Raw genomic sequence first — 21,491 nt, 5'->3', positions numbered from 1 at the left:
CATAAAAAATTACCAACCCTTCATTTTTTATTTTTATTTTATTATTTTTTCTCTTTCTCTTTCTTCTTCTTCTCCCTTTTCTCTTTCTTCTTCCGACCACCGCCGCCGCCGCCTTCACCACAAAATCCCATCTTTGTCATTCAAACCTCCATTATCATCAACAATATATATATAAGAATTCCAAGCTGAACAGAGAAAAATTGAGGCTCAGATCTGTGTTAAGCTCGAGCAAAACAGATCATCTGCCATTTCCGTTTTCCATGTCATTTTCCATAAGAATTCCAACCTCCATTTTCCAACCTCCATTTTCCATATAAAAATATATATAAGAATTCCAACCTCCATTTTCCATGTCATTCTCCTTTTCTTTTCTGCCATTTCCGTCAATATTGTTTCCCCTTCTCCATGTCCTTCTCCTTTTCTTTTCTATTTCTTTGTAAACAAATTTGGTTAATGTGTTTTATTACATAATAAAAGAAATATGAAATTCATTTCTTAGATAGATTAATTAATGTGGGTTTGGTTGGCCGGAAAGTAATGGCCGACGCCATTTTTCCCGATGAAATTGATCGACGACAATGATGAAGACGACTATGTTTCAGTAATATATTCAACCCAGATGATGAAATTCAAATGCCTAATTAATCAGCTCATAACATTCTGGTAAGTTTTTCCAAATTAAGAATTGGAATTAAATTTAAAAACATTATGACTTTGATAGTGGTGGCTATGGAGGTGGGGGTGGATTTGGTAGTGGTCGAATCAGTGGGTATGGTAGTGGTGGTGGTGGATACGATGGTGGTAGCCGTGGTGGAAGTGGATATGGAGGAGGAGGTGGTGGTGGAGGTGGCAGTAGTGGGGAAGAGGAGCGGGTGGGGGTTGATTTAAGTGGGTGGGGGAAGAGGACCCGGGGGGGAGGTGGTTTAGAAGAAAGAGAAAAGGCTCATTTTTATTTTATTTTATTGATTTTATAATAATAATATATATATTAGCGGCCCACCTTTTTATGTCATTTACTTGCCTAATTTTTTTTTCTTTTTTCTTTTTTGCCACATCAGCATTAGAGGTGGAAAATAATTGAAATGAAAGTTTTGTTAACGGGGGTATATAAATACAACTTAAGTTTAGTTGCTAAAGTGAGTTTTCGTGCCAAGTTCAAGGGTGAAATGATGTCTTTTCTCTTAATTTTATGCAATAAGATGAAGTTCCCATAAAACCGTCACATCACATTTCAAAGTTTCAATAAAATGTAACGTCATTCTTTTTTTATTTTTCACCTAATCACTAACGTTCAATTTGGAACTCTATCAATTTTGATTCACGTCGAAAAGTTTCATTACGAAGGTATAACACTCTTTATTAAAGATGACCTTACTCACTCACTCTTCAGACCCCATTTAGTGAATTTTACTGGGTATGTTATTATTGTTGTTGAGCAAACAACTCAAAAGTTTCTGGACCTCGCGCATACATGAACTTAATGCACTGAGCTGCCCTTTTATTCAGAGCAAACATCTGGATAATCCAATGCATATTTAAGAGTTTAAGTTTTATGTATTTATATCATTTGGATAAATTCTATTTATAATAACAAGTGATTGTTCATATCAAACATGATATAATAATAAGAAGAATAAGATAATCACTTGATATTAATAGTTAAATCGTATCAATGATATAAAATTCTTTACGTTATACTATATAACTAGCATACTTGTCCGCGCTGCGCACGGTCATAATTTTTGAAAAATATGATTCAAATCATAAAATTATGTATAAAATTAATTGACAGAAAAAAATTGTGAAAAATATTATAGGTTAAGTATGAAAAATCAATCTAACTCAATAAAGGTTTGAATGAGAAAATCATAAATAAAGACTCGACATTATTTTAGTGGAGTAGAACACGTCATAATAAGAGGAGTTCACATAAAATGAGAAAATATTATGTGATAAAAAAATTGCATGTAACAGTATTAAAATTTTAATGCAATATATATGATAAGAAAAAATAAATAAAGATTCATAAAAATATTAAATAAAGAAATAAATTTTATAGAAAAAAAAAATTTCAAACTCTCTTCGCTTGTTAAAGTAATCATTTCAAAGCAAACTAAATTTTGCAAATTTATTGCAATACAAATTCGTCTAGGATGAACTAATACTTCTAAAAAGGAATATTCGGTAAGGAAAACTTCACAGAAGTAATTTTTAGTGGATTAATCTTACAAAGCTACAAAATAAACCATTTTCAAAAAGGAATAAGATGCTCGGTAGGACATGAATTCTAATATCATAAGTATTTCTCATAGGAACGTCTGCAAATTAATCGAATTATATTAAATCTTCAGAATAGATCAATGTAATTTAGGAGAAATCAATAAAAGGACATCAATTCAAAATCTTAACTTTAGAATTGAGAGACATCGAGAATTGTTGGCTATTTCTTATGCCTAAATGTTTGAGGGAAGACGATTAAAGTTGCTTTAGGGATGATTTTAAAACGCCTAATCTTTTGGGTATTATTACCCTTTTGAAGAATAAGAAGTAGCTGCAAAAAAGAAAGATATAGAAGTCATCTTATTTAACATCAAGAGAGTGTGAAAATCAGTAGTTAGAAAGAATTGGAAAAAATGGTGATTTCTTTGAATTCCTGCAAGAACCTTGAATTTGTGGGATCATTTCATCATATCTCATTACAAAATGTTGCAGAAGAATAATTGCTAGACATTTGATGAATTGATAAATATTATTTGTATGAACGGAAGAGAAGTAAAAAATTTACAATAGTAATTAAAAGCTTGTATTTTCTTTTAAAGATCATAATAAAGACAAGAAACTCAAGAGACTTAAATGAAGAATTTGTAACTAAAATCTCATAAGATTGGTATTAGACATTTCTAATTAGAGGAATAAGGAAAAAAAGGTCTTTTTAAAAATTAAAAAGAATTACGTTTCTTGGCCAAAGAGAGGGGCCACATCACCTTCCTCATTCTCGGAATTTCATCTCTGGTATCTTGGAATCTTTCCTTAACCCACTCAATGGTGTTGTACCTGCTTCAGAAGGTAGATTATGAATAACGTCATTTAACTGCAATATCCGAGGAAGCTAATTCATCCGACCAAATTGAGAATACTATTTATATATCCACACCACAAAGTGCAAAGTCTCATGATGATAATTCTCACACATCAAGACTACAAACTTACAAAAGTTACTTTGAATCATAACTTGTATATTAGTTAATCACCTTTAAAATGAAAGTGAAACATAAAGAAGCTAACCAACAACGAAATCTCTGTAAAGATATTTCCTATCCATCTCTCTATTCTAATATTGTCACCCCCTTCTTTCCTTTCTTTGTTGTCCAGCGGGAAGTTCGCCACAGATTTAGCATCGACTTATTTAATTTTTGTATTGCCAAAAAATGACTACAAATTGATAAAAAAAAGTTTTAAAAATATAAAAGAAACTCAAAAGATTTATAGAATATGTTATCCAAAGAGAGGGCATGAAGCTTATTTATGTAGAGGAAAAATATGAGGATGAGTTGAATAATTAATCCTCCATTATCATCACATTTAAGGATATATCCTCAATTTGAGTCAGGTCTATAAAAACGTGCCCATTTCTTCATTCTAAAATATGGAGTAAAATATGAGTATTAAGAGCATTAATTTGATTCATGGCTAAAGGACGTGTCATACGTTACTCATTTTATATTAATCAACTATTAGCCAATGTAATTCTTAATTGCTTCAATCAAGAGACATGACTTTTATTTTTTTTTTAACCCAGAACATAAATTTTTTAATTGAGAAAAAGCCAAAAAAAGATAAATAGAAATAGAGGCTATAGGAAAGTGTCACATCACCTTGTCCATGCCTACCTTTATATTATATATAGATTTAAAATCAGTTTAATATACACAGACACGTACACACACGTATAATTCATTTAATCAACAATATCAGTAAGTCATGAGATATGCACTACAATTTTCAGAGTTAAGGTGCTTAAACTTTTGAATTTAAATGTAAAGAAATGAAAACATAAGATATCCAGGACAAGATATATAATGATATTATTACTATAATAGCGCAGACGCATAATAAATGCTCTAAAAAAATCTATCTATTTGGGAAACTATGTTTCCAAGGTTTTATATTTGGTGATCAATTGATATACTGGTGTTCCATCTTTGACTTAACTATAGTGAAATAAGAATAAAATATAGAGTACCATTCCCCCTGTTTCAATTTTTTCCCTTACTCTTTTTTCAGTCTATGTCAAAAAAATTGTCTCTTTCTTACTTCCGCAACTTTTAATTTCAACATTTGCACATGTTTAAGACCACAAGATTAAATGACATTTTCTGAAATGTACATACGCCCAATCGCCCATCCCCATTTACTTTGAAATGATTTACAGGAAAAGATGGGTTAAAAATAGAGAAAATAAGCAAGCACAACTTCGTACAATTTCAATACAAAAAGGGCTTTACAAGGATTTTTTTGTGTGTTAAATTCAAATTTCTTATACATAGAAATAAAGATCTCTTATAAAAAAAGACATGAAATCAATAATAATTCGTAAAAAATTACAAAATTATCTGACTGTTAAATTCTACCTGGTATGAGGTTACTGAATTTCACATGATTCTTTCTTATATGTCTAAGTTTGGTAGGTAGAATTATTCAAGAATTAAGTCACCCATGTTTTAGGAATTGCCTCCTAAAATCACTTTTGTTCTAGTATCACTCAACTATCCCTATTTTTCTCAGAATATACTAAACACCACAAAACCCTCCTTTTCTCCTAAGTGGCATGCCATGTCACATTAAAATTCTATTTTTTTAAAAAATAAATTCATTTAACTCATGGGTTTACCCATTTAACCCAACCCAACCCATGTCTTATATCCGATTTAGACCAAAATATATCCAAAGAAGCGATGTTATACCTGATTTTATATCGTATGAAACCATGGGAAGACACAAAGGTTTGATACCTGATTTTATACCCGTTATTTTGCGGTAGCTGGGGAATTTTGGACAGCAAACAGAAGTATCCGCAACTTCTCTAAAAATTCTTCCAAACTTGAACAACCAAACTAGCTAGCACAAAATCAACAAATTATAGTTAATATTTGTCCAACTTCCGGAAAAAAAAAAAAATTGGTAGGACAACTCGTAGCATACAAAAATCTTAGAGTTAAACACCTTAATATTGAATAAAAATAAAAATAAAAAATTTGTCCACCATATTTCAACACTCCAAAATATGAAGGCATAATATTTTAATAACCGGGTCTAATAGCAGTTGTAATCGTTCAGCACTATTGAACTTTGTGTTGAGTCATTACCGGTGCAAATTAAACAATTTTATCTACTAAAGTTTGAACTCTCACTTACCCTCATTTGATGCTGATTCCAAACTTTAGCTCTTTTTCTTTATATATTTTTTGGAAAACTATATCTAATACTTATGCGTTTTACACCAAAATATATTATGCTAAATATATATACGATTCATTGGTTCGTAGCATTAGGTCCAAGAACTCACACTTTTAGACCAGAAAAAGGGTAAACGTACTTTTACTCAAATTTATACAGAAAGTTTAGGCTTTTTGTTTATGCTTTATCGTTATTGATAGGTATTAATATTTCAGAAAAGTATTGTCTTTTTATCAGATATAAAATCGTCTCTTTGAATGTTTTTTAATCGGATCTAAATCGGTGACATGAGTTGGGTTGGGTTAAATGGGTTTCTATGAGTTAAATAAGTTTATTGTTAAAAATTAGAATTTTAATGTGACATAGCATGACACTTAGGAGAGAAGGAGGATTTTGTAGTATTTAACAAATTCTAAGGAATAGGGTGTTATACCCCGTATCTTAGAGCAAAAGTTAGGCTCGTATCATTAGAGTTTTAGTGGAAAACTGAAGGTTTGAACGTTTTGCAAAAATGGTTGATAGGCCTATTCCGGGCAGCCATAACTCCTTTATTATTTGGGAATTTGGGAATTTGGGAAAGTACCCTTAATGAAAGTTGTAGTACGTAGAAATACCTTTCCAAGCATATAAGGATCAGGCCAATCGGGTTCCGGATCAAGGAGATATGATCATCTCAAAATGGCAAATAGAGGGGTGCTCAGATTTCGATAGAATCGGCTAAGTTTTGATATGTGTGCTTTCCATCCCAATTTCGTGAAAATCTGTTGGGAATTTGAGAAAACGTAAAACATGAAAGTTGTATCCCTTTGAAATATCTTTCCAACGGTATATTATGTAGCCAAAATAGAGTTTTCTGCTAGGAGTTATGCCCATTCTACCAAACGCTGTCAGAATGGCCTAGGGCGCCGCCCCAATCCAAATTTGCAGAAAGCATAAATTTTCATCAGGGCCTGTAATATAGGCCTAGTGCCCCGCCTTGGGCGACGCACCAGGCCAAATTATGCCTGAATTTCCCTTTTTCGAATTTTATATGTATCCAACTTCGAAAAAAAATTCCCACTTCTTCCTAAACCATCTTTTTGGAGAGAAAACACTCTAGGGCTTCCACAAAGCATACAAGGTGAGTTCTTACTCAAACCCCATTGATTATTACATCAATCTAACAAAGATTAATGCTAGAATCCTAATCTATTCCATAGATTATCGATTGAATCTTCGTCTTGGACAAAGGAACCCTAGAATCCGAATTCAAGAGGATTGAACTTCAAAAGGTAATACTTCTATGCTAGGGTTTGGATTATTAACTTGGGATTGTTGTAGTCATATGAGTGATGAAGAATGATGTTACTTTCATCGAATTGAGATTGTAGAATCACTTCGAAGTAATAGAATGAGAATTGGGTGAAGAAACACCATTAATGGAGATTGTGGAGCTTTATGCCCACCAAGTGTTTGATAAAATGCTTAGATGACCAAAGCATGGATATTATTGCTAATATAGAATCCCTTTGACTTGTATTAGTATAGATCAAAGTTGAAAGGGTTGACGAACGTTGTATTACGCTCAAAGGCTGGAATTAAGGTATGTGAGGCTAACTATCTACATTAGGGAATGTTCATGATTCTCCCTATGTCTCATTCTTCATACTTGTCAGTAATTTGACTCAAAATACAGTTTAGCCCTAATTTCATGATATGTTATAGAACTGTTATCTTCTAGGGTTGCAGTTACAGAATTCATTCATGGTTGTCAATTTGAATCATGAACTCAGCACATAATCTTTATAGACTTATGTATTGTTACCACACGAGTCTCAGTCCAGAGATTCAGTATGCTCAGAAACAGTCAGTGTTTTCAATTCAGTCCAGCATGTCTATTTCAATTCAGCATTGTTCATTGTTATTATGGTCTCAGTCCTTATTAATTATCCATAATTAAACATATGTGATTTTTGCCAAGGGCAGAGTACAGTCTTGTGTATACGTATACATGGCCGAGGCCATTGACTGACGCACTACTAGGCCGAGGCTATAGCGTTCAATTATTATTGGGTCGAGGCCCCACATATACAAACACAGATAATACAGATGATTCAGATACAGAGCAGGGAGTATTCATATCTCTACTTCCTTGCTATTACAGTTACAGTTATCAGTTTCAGTCTCAGTACTTTATTGCTTCAGTTGCTTTACATACCAGTACAATTCAAATGTGTTGATGTCCCTTTTTATTGCCGATGCAGGCAACGATATACAGGTTGACGACTCAGCTATTTAGGAGTGCACGTATCAGCTACTGGTGAGCCCCAAATTCCTTCGGGGCGTTGTCAGCTATCCAGTTATTTCAGTTTATAAACAACTTTATTATTCAGTATTCTTAGAGGCTTCATAGACACAGTCCAGACAGTCAGATATTTGTTATGTTAGCCTTGTAGACAGTTATACTCAGTCGTTCAGTTGTTTTGGTTTAGCCATGTTGGCTACTTTCAGATATGTTCAGATTGTCTAAGTATTTTTCGCATTATGATATTTCAGTCAGACTTTTAGTTAATCAATATGTGTTAGTTTTAATTTATAAATTAGTTATGTTTTGGTTTCACATGTTGATTCAGCCAGCCAGTTGTTTCGCTCGGTCACATGCAGTCAAGCAGCGGGTGCGTCTTACGTCCAGGCCCAGGTTCGGGGCGTGACATAGGGATAGTTGGGTGATACTTTAGTCCTAAAAGAAACAAAAATAATTTTAGGAGGCAATTCCTAAAACATGAGTGGCCATTTAGGGAATTCACTCCATTGATATCTATGATGATGAGAGTTAGTTTTAGATGTGTGCAAACAAAAACAAAAACAAAAACAAACACTAAAATTACATTAAAATATTTTTACAATAAATAAGGGCATGCAAAATGGAAGAGGTTTTGAGGGAGGTAAAAACAAGTATTAGAAGTATATTTATCAAGATTGTGATGGAGTCATAAGTATTCCTTCATTTTTAATTAGAGATGTCAAATTCAAACCTTAGATAAAGACCGCCTTTATCAAGAAGTGTTTCACACTCAATATTGAATATATGCAAGATCACTATTTTCAAGTTCGCAAAACGAAAAAAGAAAAAAGAATGTGGAGGAAATTTATTAAAGTTACTTTTTGAAATTGAGGAAAGTGATGATAAATCTTAATAATGCAGTTGATTGCCTACATGCGTGTTCACGTTGTTGTTGGTGAGGGTCTAGTCAGATGCGAACCCACATAGTAACTTGTGGTGTGCTTGAACACCAATTATTATTTGTACGGAAAAGTGCCAAAAATACCCCTAACGTATGGGAAATGGCTCACAAATACCCTTCATCCACCTATTGGTCTAAAAATTACACCCCAATCTATTTTTTTGGCTCAAGAATACCCCTCAAACTAACACCTTAAACTTGATGGGTTATTTCCAATTTTAAAAACCGCATGGCTTATTATGATTAGCCACATATATTATATTATTTAATTTAAGAATTAAACCCACGCACTTTTAAACCCAATTGATTTTGTCAGATCTTAACACGATTGATCATGAAACTAACAATTTAGTAATTTCCTAGTGGTACAAGTTTATGCTAAGGTGCCTCCATTTTCATTCTGACCCCAATAAATTGCAATTCCTCCAGTATCCTTAAGGGTCACTGATGCTGGATTAACAGGGGAAATAGGCAGAAGGAACTAGCAGGTTAAGTGCCATTCTCAACTAGTTCTTTTTTCTCTGATTCTCAATGAGTTAGGAACGATGTGTTGTGTTGCACTTTATGCTTCAGAATTAATGAATTTTATATGAGATGCATGGCTCCTATTATTTGTTGTTCTTAGGGTATTTTTGTTCAATCAAATGGGCATTGCTTTAATTTGATATTAGTAGTTTAACGTACACGATGTTTTCTGCAGATAAATTAATTCGTGTGATGCATACAATGTGGGTTTAGATTAAAAGAAACGGGAAAAGATTAAACGAGTCAGGGGTTTAGATTTAAAAGGAGCGGGTTAACCTTTTAAACTAAATAATATATGCAGCCTATCATAACAAGTCATGTGGCTTTTTTAAATTGGAAATAACCCATCAAGTTTAAGGTCTTAGTTTGAGGGGTATTCTTGAGCCAAAAAAATAGGTCAGGGGTATATTTAGACCAATTGGTGGATGAAGGGTATTTGTGAGTCATTTCCTATACATTTGGGGTATTTTTGACCCTTTTCCGTTAATTGTATTTTAACCTTAATTAATTACTTGATCAGAAGAAAGTACATCCATTTGATATGAAATATTGTGTGCGGATAACTTTTTGTTGTATTACTTTTGCATTTAATTTAATAGTGATAGAGCATCAATAATCTTAAAATTCCAGATCAGAGAGTGTTTTACCCTCAATATGAAATATATATATATATATATATATATATATATATATATATATACACACACACACACACCTACTAATTCGATGTCCATCCCGCCTCATATTGTGCCAAAATGGTATTTTCTACCGATCCAGGTCATTCTTCGTAGTATACCTGACAAATGGAGAGGTGTAGCCGCAATAGCGCCAATTTTTATATGTCTGTTAGCTTTACTCTTTTTTAAAAGTATGTATGCACGTAGTTCAACTTTTCACCCGATTCACCAAGGAATATTTTGGTTGCGTTCCACAGATTGCTTACTACTCGGTTGGATCGGATGTCAACCTGTGGAGGCACCCTTTGTTACTATTGGACAAATTTCTCTTTTAGTTTTCTTCTTGTTCTTTGCCATAACGCCCATCCTGGGACGAGTTGGAAGAGGAATTCCTAATTCTTACACGGATGAGATTGATCACACCTGATTAGTGAGAAACTCTGACACCAATCATTTACGAGTGAGTATTACACCAAGAATTTACAAGAAAACATATATATAATAGATGTTGACTCCCCTTCTTCCTATATCTACATCACTATATTTTGAATTTTCTTAGTGAAAATCTTGACTCTGCTTCTATTCTTGACTCGTATTCACATTTAATTAAGCTCTAATATAGCTATCAGAAAATCCGTGGAAAACCAAAATTAAAGTATAGTGGAAGAGGACAAATTCTTGTCATTTTTAATGAACTATTTTACAAAATCTTATACTAGGTGAAACGACATTGTGTGCAACACACGTGCAATTTATGATTTTAAAACATAGATGTGATCATACAATTATTAGGAAGAATTTATTTTAGCAAAATAGGGAGGTGGTTTCAAAACATAAATGTGGAACTTGGGATAACTAGCCTTGTGCGCATTTCAATTAAATTTCACGGGTTTCTGCTACCTCTGTCTACAAAGACTTTGACAGATAGGAATGTGGTTATAAAAAACAAATGTGGTACTTGAGAAAATTATTCTTGCACGCACCTCAACTTAATTTCACGAGATTCACGGGGTATTTGCTACCTCTGCCTACTAACTTTGACAGATAGGAAGAAATCACGTGTTTTTGCCTCCATTGAAGGACCCGTTTGGCCATGAGAATTATTCACTTTTTTCCGAAAAATTTATTCACTTTATTTGAAAATCCGCATATGGCAATGAAGTTGTATTTGAAATTTGGAAAACACCTAAAACCTTATTTTGACTTTTTTCACTTTCAATACATTCAACCAACCAAATATCTTTTGCAAAAACTATAACCAAACACAACTACAACTTCAAAAATTCCAAAGAAAGTAAAAAATATTTGGTTTATGGCAAAACACCTACTTAATTTGAGACATGTTCTCAACCCATTTCATTGACCACTAGGTCATGCCCTTGCTTGCTATATACCATGGTTTACTAATTTGACCTTAAAATCTTTGTTAATACAAGGGAGTGATGGAAATTTACTAAAAATAAAGGTCAATTTTTGAAAAACTGAAAGATTATGAATCAATCCTCGGCTTTTGTGAGTTTAGAGTCTTAATTTATAAAGTCATTATGCCAACCTAGCAATTAACAAGACTGAAATGAACATACACCAGGAATATCGCCTATATGGAACTATTATGTAGGATACGTTCAATCACATGTTTGCACTTCATAAAACAAATATAAGAAAAAAATGGACCTAATATTAATCAAATTTTTATCTTTATTTTTGTAGGTTCAGGTGATATTCAATCATTTTGATACAACAAGCAAGTCATTATACGATGATCATCTTCTATAGGAACTTACATTATCCTTTCATGTATAATTTTTTTTAATGATATTAATGTTATTTTACACAAACATATACTACATGACTCGGTATCACGTGCAATACACGTGCCGAGAAATTAGTTCGAATGGACAAAGGACTTTACAAAGATTTTTTGTGTGTTAAATTCAAATTTCATATACATAACAATAAAGATCTCTTACAAAAAAGACATAAAATTAAAAATAATTTGTAAAGGATTACAAAATGATCTGGCCATTTAATCCTACCTATTAGTATGAGGTTAATGAATGTCACATGATTCTTTCTTATATGTCTAAATATGATAGGTAGAATTATTCATACATGCTTGTTGTGGACTTAATATTACTATCATATGCTTGTTGTGGACTTGACTTAGATCATATAAATCCAACTAACTTTTGGGTGGTCGTTAACCTGCACATTTATTAACTAAGCATATTTCGACCCGCTCAAATTTAGGATAACCCATTTGTTTAAGACACTTGGTTAAAACATGGTCAAATGGTATTAACACATATAACTAGTTGATTACTACCTCTGTGATCAAGAAACCAACGTCACAATTAATGTACGTGGTTCTCTTCATCTAGCAAATTTCCATATTTGATTGCACAACTTTAATAGTTTAGGAAACTAAAATGGTTTTTAGGAAACTTTACGTTGCATATATTTAGTTTAGGAAAATAATTCACTTTTCATATAGGAGATGGAGAATTGGCTTAATTTTTGCTATATATTTTCTTAATGTCCTTAGTTTTGTACTCACCGTAATTTTATCTTTTACATGTTTTCATTAGATTTTTAGTTAGTATTATACTTTGTTATCAGACAAAAATTTAGGTTTTTACTTATTATATTTGTTCAAACAAGATGACTAATTGTTGCAAGAAGAAAAAGGGACCTGGGGGAAAAGCAAATGGTTGGAGAAATCGAAAAGGCGAAGTCTTTGCATGAGAGCAAACAAAATTTTGTTGCTGATTGGTGAAGAAGAATTTGATGAACAACAAGTGAAGAGGAAAAAAGAGATGTGGAAAAAGCAATTGGATGAAGATATGGAAGAAGCCAAGTTGCAGTATTCACGACAAATGAAGAAGAAAAAGTGGATACAGAAAAAGCAATTGCGTGAAGTGATTGAAAGTACCAAGTTGAGCTTAGCGTGCCACGGAGAAATAACGAGGATTACTACAAAAAGGACTGAATTTTGACGATAATTTGAAAGGATTTTTTTTTTCAACTGTTGATTGGTGTTGCATGAAAAATATATCAAAAAAGTCAATTTCAATTTAAAGTGTTAGTAAGCGCTGTTTTTTGTTGTGTATAAAATTAGTTAGGAATTGATCCTCCTTAAAGGTTAAGGGAAGAACAGCTCTGTTGCACCACATTATTTGGTCGTAACTTTTATACCTTTTGTTACGTTGATGAAAGATTCAAATTATACGATGATCCACGTATATAGGAACTTACATTATCCTTTCATGTATAATTTTTTTTTAATGATATTAATGTTATTTACACAAACATATACTACATGACTCGGTATCATGTGCAACGCACGTGCCGAGAAATTAGTTCGAATAGACAAATGACTTTACAAAGCTTTGTTGTGTGTTTAATTCAAATTTCATATACATGACAATAAATTACAAAAAAGACATATAAAAATAATTTGTAAAAGATTACAAAATTATCTGACCATTTAATCCTACCTATTAGTATGAGGTTAATGAATGTCACATGATTCTTTCTTATCTGTCTAATATGATAGGTAGAATTATTCGATACCTGATGAGAATTGGTAGATATTTGATAGAGTATTTTAGCGCGCGTAAGCAGAATCAAACACTAAAGTTACAAAACAAAAATACTTTTACACGAAATAATATTTTCTTCAAAAGTAGAAATTTTACTACTATTAACAAAGGGGAATGCAGGAGCTTCCCGTATATACGTAAAATGACCGTTTACTTTCAGTCACGCTGCTCCATGTTGAGCTTTTTCATTGGTTCCCCAGTATGATTTAACCCAGTCTTTCATTTAGTAATTTTATGTGTGTTTACTGCGTGGGCTCGTATAATTTGCACAAAAACTGCCACGTTGGAAAGGTTATTTTGTAATTGGAAGATAATGAGGAAATTTCATTGGTTGTCAATGCATTTTACTGCAGCTCTCTTATAAATAATCTAAGGGGAAAAATATTCCTTATGCAGTCTTCTATTTTTCCGTTGTTCTTATGTAGAGACTAGAGACTGGAGTATTTGCTTTCTAAATTTCTAACATACAGGAAATTTTTAAAGTACTTATTAGTATGAGTTAATGAAAGTCACGTGATTCTTTCTTATCTGTTTAAATATGATAGGTAGAATTATTCGATACATGTATTGATGAGAGTTAGTAGATATTTAATAGAGTATTTTGGTGCGCATAAGCATAATCAAACACTAAAGTTACAAAACAAAAATATTTTTACAAGAAATAATATTATCATCAAAAGTAGAAATAAAGAAAGAAGAGAGAAAAAAAAAACAGAAAAGGGCATTCAAAATGGAAGAGGTTTTGAGGGGGTAAGCAAAAATTAGAAGTGGATTAAACAAGGTTGTGATGGATTGATAAGTATTCGTTTATTTTTATTAAAAATTTTGGGCTCGAATTCTGAGTATGAAATTATTTTTATTGAGCATTTTACCCTCAATATGGGGCTTCTCGATCATGGGCAGACTTAGGACAACACAAGGGGGTTCGTCAAAAAATTATTGTATATATACAAGGTCAAAATTACTTTTGATGTATATATAATGGATGTTGACTCCACTTCTTCCTATATTTACTTCGTTATACGTTGAAAATCCTCTTAGTGAAAATTTTGATTCTACTACTATTTTTGACACGTATTTAAATTTAATCTGCCCCCAATGCATCGATCAAACACTGAATGAAAAACAACAATAAAATAAAAGAAGTAGAGTGGACGAGGACAAATTGTTGTCATCTTTATTGAAGATTTGACAGTTTCTTCATAATTAGTGTGTTCGTTATATTTTGAATCTTCAGGATCTTGACTCGTATTCACATTTAATCGAGTTCCAATACATATATCAGATACTCCACGAAAAATTAAAATAAAAGTAGAGTTGAAGAAGACAAATTGTTGTTATCTTTAATGAACTATTTTACAAAATTTTATACGACGTGAATAGGCATATACGTGCGTGCAACACATGTGCAATTTATGATTTTAAAACATATATGTGATCATAGAATTGTTACTTTATGGGGAGATTAACTGAAAATAAAGGTGGATTTAAAAAAAAATGAAAGATGAAAAAACAATCCCCGGCTTTTGCGAAGCTAGAGTCTTAATTTATAAAGCCATTAGGCCAACCTAGCTATTAAAAAGACCGTAATGAACATACACCGGGAATATCACCTATACAGAAGTATTATGTAGGATACGTTCAATCACATGTTTGTACCTCATAAAACAAATATAAGAAGAAAAAAAATGGACCTAATTAAACTTGTATTGTCCATTTTTGTAGGTTCAGACGATATTTCATCATTTTAATACAACAAACAAGTTACTATACGTCGATCATGTTGATCGGAACTTACATTATTCTTTCATGTATGATTATTTATTTAATTTTTGTAATGATATTAATATTATTTTACACAAATATATACTACATGACTCGGTTTCACGTGCAACGCACGTGCCAAGAAATTAGTTCAAATAAAAACATGGCTACAAAGATTTTTTTTTTTTGTGTTTAATTTCAAACTTACTTTTTGTGTATATATAATAGATGTTGATTCCCCTTCTTCCTATATTTACTTCGTTATATGTTGGAAATCCTCCTAGGGGTCGTTTGGTAGCTGGACAAGAGACATGTTATTTATGTATTAATTTTTGCATTAACTTATACCATGTTTGGTAGCTAATAAAGAGATACCTTATTCATGTATTAAATTCTGCATACTTATACTGTGTTTGGTAGCTAGTTAGGAATTAAGTTATTCATGTATAAAATTAGTACGGCGTTTGGTTTGCAATTTAGAAACCTGCATAACTAATACATGTATATGTTATGAGGGAATCTATGTATTATTTTATACGGGTAGAAGATGGAATAACTAATACACGAATAAAAAGTTGAAATGACAATATTACCCCTATCAACCCCCACTTAAACACTTTCCTTTTCTAAACCATATTTTTATATAATTTTTAATATAATATTTAATATTTTTTAAATAAATAATATTTTAATTTTAAGAAGTACATATTATTAACTTCTAGTATAACAAACTAACATCTAAAGAAATAATTTATGCATAACTAAACCCTACATAACTAATACTCGCATTACTAATACCTGCATAATTAATACCTGCATAATCCTAACTAGTTACCAAACGACCCCTTAGTGAAATATTACTGCTTTTGACACTTTTTTTAAAATTTTAATCTGCTCCCAATGCAACTATCGAAGGATGGGAAACCACAATAAAATAAACGGTTAAAGTCCAAATATGCCCCTAACCTTTACGAAATTGTACACATTTGCCCGTCGTTAAAAGGTTGGTGCAAAGATGCCCCTAACGTTTTTTTTTTGCCATACGTGCCCTTGAGTTAACGGAAAATATTGAAGGGCATATTTGTTCAGTTTCGCAAACATTAGGGGCATATTTGAGCCTTTGAAATTCCTGAATATTATGGCACAAATAGTTCTCAGATTTTTTTTGTAGTGCACTTTATGCTAGCCAATGATTTATTGCAATTGCATTTTGAAACTTCACACTTATCGTACAACCCCTCACTTTTCTCTCTTATTCTTTCACTTGTTTATGAAATGTCGGAAGCTTCGAGTTCTTCAAATGGCTGCGGAAGGGTTTGTGGATGTGGAGTTGTGAAAGGGTTTGTGGACGTGGAGTTACTGCACTCCATCTCATTTATGGACTTCAAATAATTCTACTAAATTTCGGTCATGCGTGAATTCACGAAAGGGCCAAACCACATTGAATGTTATGTAAGAAACCGTATAAATGCTTAAAATGTGATACTCTTTCTATTATTATTATCGAAATTTTGAGCACTGCGGGAGAAATTGTTTCATGTGTCATAAGTCTAATGTAAGTTATCTCCTTTTTTATGTTTATGTTTTATTGCGGTAATTGTTGCATCCATTATTGTGTAGATATTGGAACTGAGAAGACAAAAAAATATTCATTAAGAACTATCCAGATCATCAATAAATTGAAAAATAAAAATGGTATTATCATCAGTAAAAAAAAATCTTTTGAAAAGGGAAAATGATGCTCTTGTTTGTGAAAACAGTCTTTAAAAGATAGCTGTAATTGCATCTGCTCTTTTAGTTGTATACTTTTGATGTAATGCAATAGTGGATGGATTGTAATTACAAATATTTTTTTATGTTTTGGAATGTAATGATATTTTATGCCATAATATTCAAGAATTTCAAAGGCTCAAATATGCCCCTAACGTTTGCGAAACTGAACAAATATGCCCTCCAATATTTTTCGTTAACTCAAAGGCATGTGTGGCAAAAAAAAAAGTTAGAAGCATCTTTGCGCCAACCTTTTAACGACGGATAAATGTGTACAATTTCACAAAGGTCAAGGCATATTTGAGCCTTGGCCGTAAAATAAAAGTAGAGTGGAAAAAAGACAAATTGATGTCATCTTAATCGAAGATTTGGCAGTTTAGTCATAATTAGTTATGTATAGCTCATTATATAATAAAGCCTAGATTTATGCCAAACTTTATCTCCTCCCTTCCATTTGTAGTTTCCTTCAAAGATCAAACAACCAGCCAAAAAAAACTAATAATTCCAAACTCAAAACAGTTGGCAAAATTTTCATGACCAAACAAAAGCTTAATATGCAAACACTAATATTGTGGATTTGCAGAAACAGAAAGTGTAGTAGTAATAATTACTAGTATAAATAATCATCATAACATAACAAGAGTCTCTCTCTGTAACGTTCTTAGCTATTGTCACATATAAAGCCATTCCCCTTTCTTCTCTGCCATCTTGCTTACGTCTTTCCTTTTTTTCTGCTTCTCTTTAACTCCCCTTTTTTATTGTTCTTTCTGTAAACTTCTTTGTTTTACAAAAAAAAAAAAAAAAAAATGTTATCTGGAGTGAATGGTATGGGATGGATGGACCAAAAAGAAGATGAAGAAACAGGTACATGGGTTCATCAAAACAACAACCAAAATAACAACAAAGATGAACTGGAAATGGGTGCACTTTCAACTTTCAAATCTATGCTTGATGTTGAAGATGTTGATTGGTACAACAACAACAACAATAACATGCAAAGCCACATATCTTTCACTTCAAATTTCAATGAAGTAGCCAATGAGACAAACAATTTACTTCTTCAGCCAGTTGATTCTTCTTCTTCATGTTCACCTTCATCTGCTTTTAACAACCATTTCTTTTTAACCCAAAAAACAACCATTCCACTTTTGCTTGGTTCTTTATCAAACAACCCATTGGATAACACATTTGATTTAAGCGGTGGGTTTCATGATTTTACTTCGCAAAACCAAATGGGTACAAACAATTTGACTTCTTTTACTCAGTTTCCATGTTCTTCAAACCTGCTTCAAATACCTCAAACAACTGTTGGGTTTGGTTTAAACCCAACATTTGGAGATTCTGTGAATGAAAACAACTCTATGTTTCTTGCTAATAGGTCTAAGTTATTAAAACCCCTTGATAATTTTGCTTCAATTGGTGCACAACCAACTTTATTCCAAAAAAGAGCTGCACTTAGGAAAAACTTGGCTAATGGGGGTAATGAAATTGGTCAGTCTTCAAGCAATAAAGAAGTGAATGATGAAAGGAAGAGGAAATACAGTAATGGAGATGAATTTGAAGATGTTAGTATTGATGGGTCTACTTTGAATTATGATTCTGATGATTTTGTTGAGAATACTAATAGCAAGGTTGAGGATAGTGGTGTTAGTAATAAAAATGGTGGAAATAGTTCAAATGCAACAAGTACTGTTACTGGTGTTGATCAGAAAGGCAAGAAAAAAGGTCTTCCGGCTAAGAATCTGATGGCTGAACGACGTCGTAGAAAGAAACTCAATGATAGACTTTACATGTTGAGATCTGTTGTTCCAAAGATTAGTAAGGTAACATAATTCTCGTCAATTTTTATTATATGAATTTAACATGTTTTTAGCCATTTACAATCATCAGAGTGTAAGTTTTATGTATTTATTTATTTGTTGTTTACTTAGCTTTTATTAAGGATTTATTTATTTGTTGTTTACTTAGGCGTTAGTTTTGTTTGTTTATGACTTGCAAGTTTTGAGTTTTGCGTAGTTCAAAAGGTTTGTCAGTTAAGTACAATTGAGATAGTATAGCATTTAATTCACTCACATGGACTCTATGAGCTGATTTTTTAAAAAGCATCTTAATTTTGGACCACATAGGGAATGGAACTATTCTTGAAAGGTACCTCCCTTACAGTAACTCATTAAGAGTGTTATCTAGTTCACTCACTTGTTTTAACATGATTTTTTTTTTTTTTTTTTTTTTTTTGCATGTTGTTTTAATAAGTGGCCATTGGGACGAGAAATCACTGTTTACCCCTTGGCGAGGGAATGGAAACCGCCCTTGTCCAACCAAGATAATATTGATTGCTCGCCTGACATCAACCTCTTCACCCACTGGGGTGGAATGACTCTTAACGAGGTTGATGGTCTTGACTTTTTCTTTAGCCTCTCAGCTTCTCGAAGCTGCGGGCCCAGTAGTGCTGTCTTAAAGCCTGAATCCTGATTGACATAAACCGATCTCAAGCTGGATGAGAAGGGAAATAAAGATTAGTGAGAATAGCCGTAATTCAACTAGGCCTTGAATCAGTGTTTACAGAGACGACTAGTTTCTTTGGCAGCCCCCTCACTACCTTATCCACCAGGAGAGGGGCTGGGATCTGTTCTGAGTTCCTACCATTCGTTCCCGCACTCAAATATCCTAGATAGTCATATAGTTTGATTAGCTATTGTTGATGCCAACATTTGTGGATGATTTACTAGTAATGACGAAATAGTTGTAGAGCCCCTAAACTAAACCCGTGTATAGGAAATTATTAAAATGCCTCAAAGGTTCATGCAAAATGCAGAGAGGAAAATTTGTCTAGGAGAAACTTATGGTGATTAAAATCAAATAGTTAACTCCTGCTGGTTAGTCCTGATTTTCTCAGACATCTTTCTCAACTTTAATCTGATATCAGTCCTACAGAATCTTGGTACTTGTTTTAAGCTTGTTGAATGAAACGAGATATCTCGTCTTCTTGAATTCCTAATACTGGAAGCTTCATCTTTGGTTCAAATTGAATTGGTGGAGAACCTTAAGCAATTTCTGTGCATGGAATCGGTTTGTGATTTTGTTTGCATGTTGGCAGATGGACAGGGCTTCAATCTTAGGAGATGCGATTGAGTACTTAAAGGAGCTTCTACAAAAAATCAATGACCTGCATAATGAGCTGGAGTCCACTCCACCGAACTCTTCATTGACTCCGACAACAAGCTTCTATCCTTTAACGCCAACTGCAACAGCTCTACCTGGTCGTATCAAGGAAGAACTTTGTCCAAGTTCATTTGCAAGTCCACTGTCTAGCCCTACTGGACAACCTGCAAGGGTAAAATGTTCTTCCTTTTACCCTAAAGAAACCTAATACTGGCATCTCTTTCCCATTAGATGTGCATAAATGTTGATATTCGGAACTTTTTGCTCTTTTTTTCTTTTCCATTCGTTAGTATGTTATTGGTTTGAGATGATGCATGCAGCTCTTTTTGTACTTGTAGGTTGAAGTAAGGGCAAGAGAAGGAAGAGCGGTGAATATCCATATGTTTTGCAGCCGCAGACCAGGCCTTTTACTCTCAACAATGAGGGCTCTGGACAATCTTGGACTGGATATTCAACAGGCTGTTATCAGCTGCTTCAATGGGTTTGCGTTGGATATCTTCCGAGCTGAGGTACCTTCTTTCTCTGAACTTCCATCTTATTTTAGAAAATGCTTCATGTGAGCAAGAAGGTTTGTAGGTGGAGAATTGAAGTCCCATCAGCTCTGTGCAATATCTTTCTGGAATGTCCAACCTATTACTATAACAAGCCTTCAAAATATTACTATTTTGAGTTGTGGATACAGTTCTTTGACTTGTAGTATTAATTTTAGATTGTGTTTAATTGCAGCAATCTAAAGAAGGTCAAGACATCCATCCAGAACAAATCAAAGCAGTGTTGCTGGACTCTGCTGGCTTCCATGGGATGATGTAAGCTGTTGTGGTTTACAAAGAGAGGTTCTATCCAAGATTTTGGGCCTCAGGCTCTAGCTTTCAAACCTCAAGACTTTCTATGCTCCTTTTGTAGTTTACTGATATTTTCAATCTATTAGCCAATTGTATTTGTGTTTTCTTTAGGAGAAACATTGAGCGTATGCTTAGAAGCTCCAAAACTTGAATGCTATGATTTTCCAGTCATAAGTTCTTAGCTCATCATAACCCTCTTTATTCAGACATTTTTTACATACCAAGCAATTGATTGATCCCCTTAGTTGCAGCTGCTTTTCACTTCAGCTGAGAATTCTTTCGATATGAATGAATGACCCCTCGATTGAATGTAAATTCTGCTTAATCAAAACCCGATTAATGGAATAACATTTGCAGCATTAATTTTTGTCCGACAAATACTAGGAACTCTATTTAATTGAATCACGATAGAAAACATGTAGTTGAGCACCATTTGAGTTCTTACCATGAAAATTTGTTGAAAGAATA

General features: G+C 32.9%; 2 protein-coding genes across 2 annotated transcripts; both read left to right on the top strand.

Moving 5' to 3' along the window:
- The first annotated feature begins 559 nt into the window (after positions 1-559).
- LOC132631502 (glycine-rich RNA-binding protein 1-like) lies at positions 560-12,628 on the top strand. Its single transcript, XM_060347074.1, has 4 exons — positions 560-663; positions 722-872; positions 11,594-11,599; positions 12,545-12,628. The coding sequence occupies exons 1-4, from the start codon at positions 560-562 to the stop codon at positions 12,626-12,628; spliced, it is 345 nt and encodes a 114-aa protein (XP_060203057.1).
- A 4,858-nt stretch (positions 12,629-17,486) lies between these two features.
- LOC132633166 (transcription factor ICE1-like) lies at positions 17,487-21,215 on the top strand. Its single transcript, XM_060349399.1, has 4 exons — positions 17,487-18,842; positions 20,117-20,353; positions 20,520-20,690; positions 20,908-21,215. Exons 1-4 carry the CDS (start codon positions 17,826-17,828, stop codon positions 20,989-20,991), a joined length of 1,509 nt encoding a protein of 502 aa, XP_060205382.1. The 5' UTR covers positions 17,487-17,825; the 3' UTR covers positions 20,992-21,215.
- Positions 21,216-21,491: the final 276 nt, after the last annotated feature.

This window comes from Lycium barbarum, chromosome 3, assembly GCF_019175385.1.
Source record: "Lycium barbarum isolate Lr01 chromosome 3, ASM1917538v2, whole genome shotgun sequence".
Taxonomy (NCBI): Eukaryota; Viridiplantae; Streptophyta; class Magnoliopsida; order Solanales; family Solanaceae; genus Lycium; species Lycium barbarum.
The sequence above is the reverse complement of the archived record's forward strand: the minus strand, read 5'-3'. Positions and strand labels throughout refer to the sequence as shown.